Here is a 7,810-nt window from a genome sequence, read left to right on the forward strand (position 1 = left end):
TTACTTTCCTTTTTCTATAGGAAGGAAAGTAATGTTTAATGTATATCTAAGGTCTTTATTGACGGGGATCTAACCCGCGATTCGACGACAAGCTAACTACTTTCTGACACCTTACCCATCCTGAGTGGGTCCACAATTTCCCAGATGAACACCCTTCCGGATAACAACCACACTCAACAGTGTTCAACTTCAGTGATCCATTAGAAACAAGATCACTTAACGTGTTATAGCCGCTGACGCATATCAAACAACTAGATAAAAATCCATGAGAACTGTTCAAAAGTTGAGGAGGTGGCGGACTATTAACACACCGTATAACTGGGGTGGCCAATAACCTTACCTCGGTGGTGTAGTGGTCGGTGGTGTACCTAGTGGTCAAGGCGCTCGTCTGGTAAACAGGAGGGCGTGGGTTCAATCCCAGCCGAGGTATGGAATTTTATCCTCAATATAATTTGAGAGTTTGACCACAATAATAGTAGTAGCCTACTGCTGGAGTAAAGGGACTTTTCAGTCCTATGCGAGCAGTATAAATAAGCACTATTATTATTACCTTCGGGGGCCGCAAAACCCATAAAGCCGATTCGGGGCGAGCCACGCGCGGCCGAAATTTTTGAAGTCTGCTGTTTATCTGACTTGTAGGAAGTAGGTGTAGGATGTAGAAAGAGGAAGACTGTAGACTACTGAAGGTCTACAATCTTCAGAATAGATCAGTTGCGCTTACTTGGGTGATGTTTCAAAGTCATAGAGCAAGAAAAATGAGGACCAACGGAATTTTTCTTTTTCTTCTACGACTTCTAGATACCGAGATAAATCGATTTAAAAAATATCGGTAAATCGTGAAGTTTGACGTCACGGCATACGTTCCCGTAGGCGATGACGTCATAATTCATGACTCCCGCTTCGTTTGTTTGTGCGCAAGCGTTTCTGCGCATTTTGACGTGACTCCATTGCGAAGAGATATGGTGGTATTCCTGCTGGGGAATCTAATGGACGTCGCGGTTATATGTTGACATATATTATTGCCTATATTCGGGTAAGTGTTTCCACATAATAAAAAGTCTATGAGATTTTAGGCTGACATTTGGTTTCGGTTACAAATTTTACCAGTGGATGCCCTTTGCACTCAACCTTTGCTATTAGCAAGGGCATTGACTCTAGGCTGTTGTTAATTTCAATTGATATTTCAGGATTTTGCGTGTGACTATTACTTCATTGGAGACTCGTTCGAAACTTCTGTACCCTGGGACAAAACAGTCCTCTTGTGTATCAATGTTAAGAAACGGCTAACTCGGGAGTGTACAGGTAGGTGGCTACCGGTGTTGGTAAAGTTGTTGTATATGTAAAGTCCCTTTCTCACTTGTCGTGAGTTTCATTCGATTTTTTTGCCAGCCTAGTTAGCTTAGTTGGTAGGATAAAATCCGCCCGGGCGGATTTTATCCTACCAACTAAGCTGATGGGATAATGTTCGTTCTCGGAACGGCTGGGTTTCTTCTATCCTGTGTTCCTTCTCTCTTCGATTTCGGGAGGGTAAGACCATAGCAGTTACAGTTCCCTCTGTCAAACCTCTTAAAAAAAAAAAATCTCATCTCCCTCAAGTTGCAGGAATGTTGCAAATGCTTTTGGTCGAAGCCAGAGGTTCACGATTAGCTCTCTTCCATGGTAAAGCTTTCTCCTATCCTGTCTTCCTTCTCTCTTCGCTTTCGGGAAGATAGGACCTTACAAATTACAGATCCCTCTATCAAACCTCTTGAAAAATCATACGTAGAGAGGATTTAGGTAAAAAGAGTGGAAAAAGAAGAAGAATTGGAGAAAGAAAGAGGAAACAGAGAGTCATTTTCTCATTTTTCTTCCCATTCTGATGTGATGAATGAGGGATGACCTATAACGCGTTATGGAAATGGTTTCAAATATAATTCATATGAAATAATAATATTATTTTCTAATATAATTCACAATAGTGTAAATATTGTATACAGGGGGGATCAAAAAAATTGAACAATCCCGCCAAGAATTACATATTTTCCTCTGATACTCAAAGGGTTTTTATGTAACAAAAAATGTAAATTCAGTTTCATTGTGTTATTCTATCACAACTTTGGTGCTCACTGCAGCATTGTAGAATTTTTCCCAATATCTCAATAATCCTAACATCCAATGTTTACCAACCGTTCTGTGGTTGAGTGCGAAGGGCATCCACTCGTCATATTCTTGTTGCCAAAACCTTCGATCAGAGGTTTGGTATAGGGAACGAAGGTTTTATCATCCCGAAATCGAAGAAAGAAGGACAGGATAGGAGAAACCCAGCCAGCCGGAAAACCAACCTTGTCTGTTCAGGACAAAGGTCGCCTCGGGCGGGAATCGAACCCGTGATCTAGCGCTTAGAAGGCAGGTGCGCTACCAGTACCAACCAAGCTAACTAGGCTGGAGATGCTCTAAAATTTGTTGATCGACTGCCCAAAGTTTGGGTTGCCAAAACGACACAGCATATTTTTCAGACAGATTTGTTAAATTAAAAATGAAATTGAACTTTAAGTTTCCTATTATTCTATGTTCTAGAGATAACATAGTCTATGCATCGACCCATCTATTTACTAAGGACATGACGTATGAAAATAAAAATAATAGCTACACTAGCCACTAGCTACACGTAATTAGGGAAGTTCTGAGTTATCAATGCAGTTTATGCTTAACAGGTAAGCTTTCAACCTGAACCATCAGAAGGTCAGAAATACGTGAACAATGTAAACAAGATAAAGTGTGTAATAACAATAACCTTTCGAGTGGAAGGTAACCACTAGGCGAGGTTGTGTCCAAAAAAGATGTGTCCACACATAGTCGACCGGGCGTCGATCGATTTCGACTGAACCGTCCACACTGGATTTCCCCCGTCGATTGACGCGACGGCCGGTCGACTATGTTAATAACAATAGACTTTCGAGTGGAGTAATAACAACAACAATAGACTTTCGAGTGGAAGGTAACCACTAGGCGAGGTTGTGTCCACACATAGTCGGCCGGCCGACGATCGATTTCGACTGAACCGTCCACACTGGATTTCCCCCGTCGATTGACGCGACGGCCGGTCGACTATGTTTGGACCTTTAGACATTTTCTCACAACCTTGGAGTTTCATTTCAATATTAAGTGGTCAAAGTTTCAACAGGATCAAAAAAACCATGCCTTGGTTGGTATTGAACTTGCGTGTTGATTACAATAAGGAATTTCCTCATTGGATTTTGGGGCCAATGGGATGTTCCAAAACCCCATAGAGATCCTTTTTGATAAATTCTTAGTTTCGCCATTTTTTTTAAAGTCCAATCTTGACGAAATTTGGTAAACATGTTTAACTTGTTCACCAGTTAAAGGACTTTTGATCAACGGATTTCAAACCGATCTGACTTTAGAGGGCCCTTCAGATTGGGCGTTTGGGGGGTCCTTAAAATCCGAGCTACATTTCCTTGTCAAATCGAAAAAGTCTAAAAACATTTCAGGAATAGGTCCCGATACTTACCTTTCACGTCCCGTGTGGGCGGGGCCTTAGCGCCCCCTCCGCCGCGCTGGCCCTGTCTAGCTGCTCGCCTCTGTTCAGCGCGGGCCCTCATTTCCTCCGGGTTCTGACAGAAGTCTAGCGGGCGCGGGCCACCCTCGTATTGATCGTCTTCACTCGAGGACTCGTCTTGGACAGTCCTCTCTTCCGGGGCCCGTAGTACACGCGGCACTACGATCTCGCGACGTCTGAGAAATAGAAAAAAGGTAGAATTATGAACAGGTCGTATCTGATTCAACTCCTCTTCACTGCTATCTCCTGCCTCACTCGGGGCGTTGGATTTCTTCACTTTACTGTTACAACACATAGTGACCACTTCTAGGAGGTAGTCTATCTTGGCCATATCTCTGTATACGATGGGGGAGGAGTTAAGAAATTTGTCACAATAGTCAGAAATCGGAATGGGAAATTATATATGAAAAAGAAGCGAAATGTGGCTGGTTTCTCTGTTTGTAAGAGACTGTGGGTACGATATATTTTCGAGTTTCCTATCTTTATTTATTTATTTTATCACTTACTAGTTACTACACAACCTAGCCAAAGGGGTGTACAAGCCAGTGTATTCGTAATTACGGTCCCAAGCCCGGGTAAATAGGGATGGTCGGCCACGCCACGCCAAACCAATTTATCTATTTATACCCAGACACCGGCAGAATATGGCTCTAAAAAGCATGGCAAAATGGCACTTTTTTCGCCAAAATATGGCACAAGAAAGCATGGCAAAATCGGACTTATTTTGACAAAATATAGCATTGGCCAAGTCTCTTAAATAAAGGATACACAAGATGTGGGGCGGCTTGTTGCAGAATATCCAATGCGACAAAGAAATTGGATTAGGTTTTTGATAGCAAAAAATTTGAGGCGTTACTTTCTGGTGTTCTCGTGTTGACCCAGCACCTAAATAGGAAGTATTGGGTCTCTTATCGCCCATATGATGAGGTACATACTACGGGATGGGCATGCTACGACACAGACCACATGAGTCTAATGCAGCAATTGTTTCATTGCTACCAAATAAAAACGGCGCAACGGTGAAACACTCGTTTTTTTTTTTTGAGTTTAGTGTCTTTTTTTGAAGTAGCTCAAAATTTATCGTTTGAGATTCTGATAGACATGGAGACAGAAATTGGTTCTTAGGCTGTAGTTGATACAACTGTTTTCTTCCTCACAGAGTGCATGGTATGGCGTGGAAATCCAAAGGCCTCGCCGGGAATCGAACCCGGGACCTTGGGAATGTAATTCTTACTGTACCACTCACCGTTTGCCTATGTGAACACTCTTAATATCCATGATGACGTCGTCAAATACATTGCTATGATTTGGTTGCCTATTCGTTTGAACGACCTGGAAAAAAAATAATAATCTATATAAATAAAATTGTAGATTTGTCTGTACATTGCTTAGAATCGTGAAAATTCTTAAATAAAATTATTAATATAATAATCTATATAAATAAAATTGTAGATTTGTCTGTACATTGCTTAGAATCGTGAAAATTCTTAAATAAAATTATTAATGGGGGCCGCAAAACCCATAAAGCCGATTCGGGGCGAGCCACGCGCGGCCGAAATTTTTGAAGTCTGCTGTTTATCTGACTTGTAGGAAGTAGGTGTAGGATGTAGAAAGAGGAAGACTGTAGACTACTGAAGGTCTACAATCTTCAGAATAGATCAGTTGCGCTTACATGAGTGATGTTTCAAAGTCTGCTGTTTATCTGACTTGTAGGAAGTAGGTGTAGGATGTAGAAAGAGGAAGACTGTAGACTACTGAAGGTCTACAATCTTCAGTCCAAATTTTAAATCTACAATGATTTTGCATTTAGATCAACTGCCGCCAGCTGGCGAGAGTGTTTATAACAGCTGCCTTCTACGCCTGACCTGGCTTTATGTTGTCATCTTTTCCTCTTCGATGTCGGGACAATAAGATTTTGAAGAGAAAAAAAAAATAATCATCGTCTTCTTCTTTCTCCGCTTCTATTTAAACTCTACGCCTCAGTTGGAACTCGAACCCACACCCTCCCGTGTTGCATTTAGATTAACTGCCGCCAGCTGGCGAGTGTTTATAACAGCTGCCTTCTATGCCTGACCTGGCTTTATGTTGTTATATTTTTCTCTTCGATGTCGGGACAATAAGATTTTTAAGAGAAAAAAAATAATCATCGTCTTCTTCTTTCTCCGCTTCTATTTAAACTCTACGCCTCAGTTGGAACTCGAACCCACACCCTCCCGGTTACCAGACGAGCTTACCTCTACAGGTTCAGGAGGAATGTAAGGAAGTTGTCTATCGATAGTCGATAGATCGGGAGGCAGTGTTTCTTGTAGAATGTGATTCAGAGTGACTTCTACGTTATTCTGGTAGTGTTGTAGACATTTCTGAAATGAGAAGACGAAAACATGGTTAATATGGTAATAGAAAAGAATAAGACCTAACGACAGTAAAATTGCCCTCACATAAGAGAAGAACAAATGAGTTTGTTCAACCATAATGGAGCAGTTGCAAATGGGTAAAAACTATAAATAAATGGTCGATTCCTATGTAAAAAGTTGGGAAAAATCCAAATCTGAGGTCATAAAATTACCCTCACATAAGAGAAGAAGAATGATGAACAAATGAGTTTGTTCAACCATAATTCTTGAATAGTACAGCATTTCCCGGATTTCTCCAATGAGCGCTCTCAATTCTTACATTAAGCCACGCCTACCTGTATAAATCCTTCGCCCAGATTGGGCAGCATTTCCCGGATTTCTCCAATGAGCGCTCTCAATTCCGATTCGGACAAGTACTTTAATGAAAGAGTTCAAATATGTGTGACGTCAGACTTTACGCAGTTGTTTTTTTCGTCCGTTAGGTAGCGCCACTATAACTGCATAAGTAAGACCTGCGGGAAAAGAACCTAACGGGGAATGAAGTGCACAACGCGGCTGACTGGAAGAGGCCGGCGAGAAACGCCGACCCCACTTGAGTGGGAAAAGGTGTTGAACTGAACTGAACTGAACTGAACAAATTTATTATATTTTTAACAATAGAAAACATGTAAGATAATCCCTAAGCTAATACAAACTTCTTCGGGATGATTCTTCTTCTTCTTGAAGAAGAAGAAGAAGAAGAAGAAGAAGAAGAAGAAGAAGAAGAAGAAGAAGAAGAAGAAGAAGAAGAAGAAGATAGATCTTGACCAAAATTTTAAATTTACAATGATTCATCATCATAAGCTAGTTCATTGGCTTCTCTAATATCTTCTACTCCTTTCTTACTATAGAATTCTTTATAAACTACTTACTTGAGTTTTACTACAGAACACCATACTAGTTAAGTATTGGAATTTTGGGATCAAAAAATTTATGTATTTTGAGCGTTTCCGCAAAATCAATAAATCTACTAATACCAGAAGCAATCCATAAAGTACTTACTTGAGGGCTGGATCTTCAGGTATGACATCTACATGTATTAGATCTTGAGGTCCATCATAACTATCATCATATTCATCATCATAAGCTAGTTCATTGGCTTCTCTAATATCTTCTACTCCTTTCTTACTATAGAATTCTTTATAAACTACTTACTTGAGGGCTGGATCTTCAGGTATGACATCTACATGTATTAGATCTTGAGGTCCATCATAACTATCGTCATATTCATCATCATAAGCTAGTTCATTGGCTTCTCTAATATCTTCTACTCCTATCTTGCTGTAGAATTCTTTCATTTCGCGCCGATGTGTTTTGTCATTGAGCAGAGACTTGATGTCGCCTTCATTATCACCTCTGAAATAAAAGAAAGGGGCACAGTTAGTCGAGTGGTAACGCACTTGCTGTTCAGAAGGTCCCTGGTTTGACAAAAGAAATTGCACTAGGGCGACAAAGAAATTGGATTAGGTGTTTGATAGCAAAAATTTCGAGGCGTTACTTTCTGGTGTTCTCGTGTTGACCCAGCACCTAAATGGGGAGTATTGTGTCTCTTACTGCCCATATGATGAGGGACATACTACGGGATGGGCATGCGATGACACAGACCACACGAGTCTAATAGTAATGTAGCAGTTATTTCATTGCTACGAAATAATAACTGCGGTGAAACATTTTTTTTTTTTTTATTTATTTATTTTTAGTATAGTGTCTTTTCTTGAATTCGCTCAAACTTTATCGTTTCTGAAATTCTGAGAGACATGGAGACACATTAATTCTTAGAATGTCAAGGTTGATGTTAGCAGCAAGGATAGGCCTATATTGACTTGGCATACGTTGCACAAACAGGCTCTTCAGGAAT

The 7,810-nt window shown here is 40.6% G+C and overlaps 1 protein-coding gene across 1 annotated transcript; it reads right to left on the reverse strand.

Annotated features, from left to right (window-relative positions):
- Positions 1–3,476: 3,476 nt before the first annotated feature.
- Positions 3,477–7,308, reverse strand: LOC103521513 (activating signal cointegrator 1 complex subunit 2; the record flags this gene model as incomplete). Its single annotated transcript, XM_026832164.1, has 2 exons — positions 3,477–3,735; positions 7,108–7,308. Coding segments are annotated over 2 exons (460 nt in total), but the record flags the coding sequence as incomplete, so codon positions are not given.
- Positions 7,309–7,810: the final 502 nt, after the last annotated feature.

Source organism: Diaphorina citri, unplaced genomic scaffold (genome assembly GCF_000475195.1).
Source record: "Diaphorina citri unplaced genomic scaffold, Diaci psyllid genome assembly version 1.1 scaffold5361, whole genome shotgun sequence".
In the NCBI taxonomy this organism is placed as follows: domain Eukaryota; kingdom Metazoa; phylum Arthropoda; class Insecta; order Hemiptera; family Psyllidae; genus Diaphorina; species Diaphorina citri.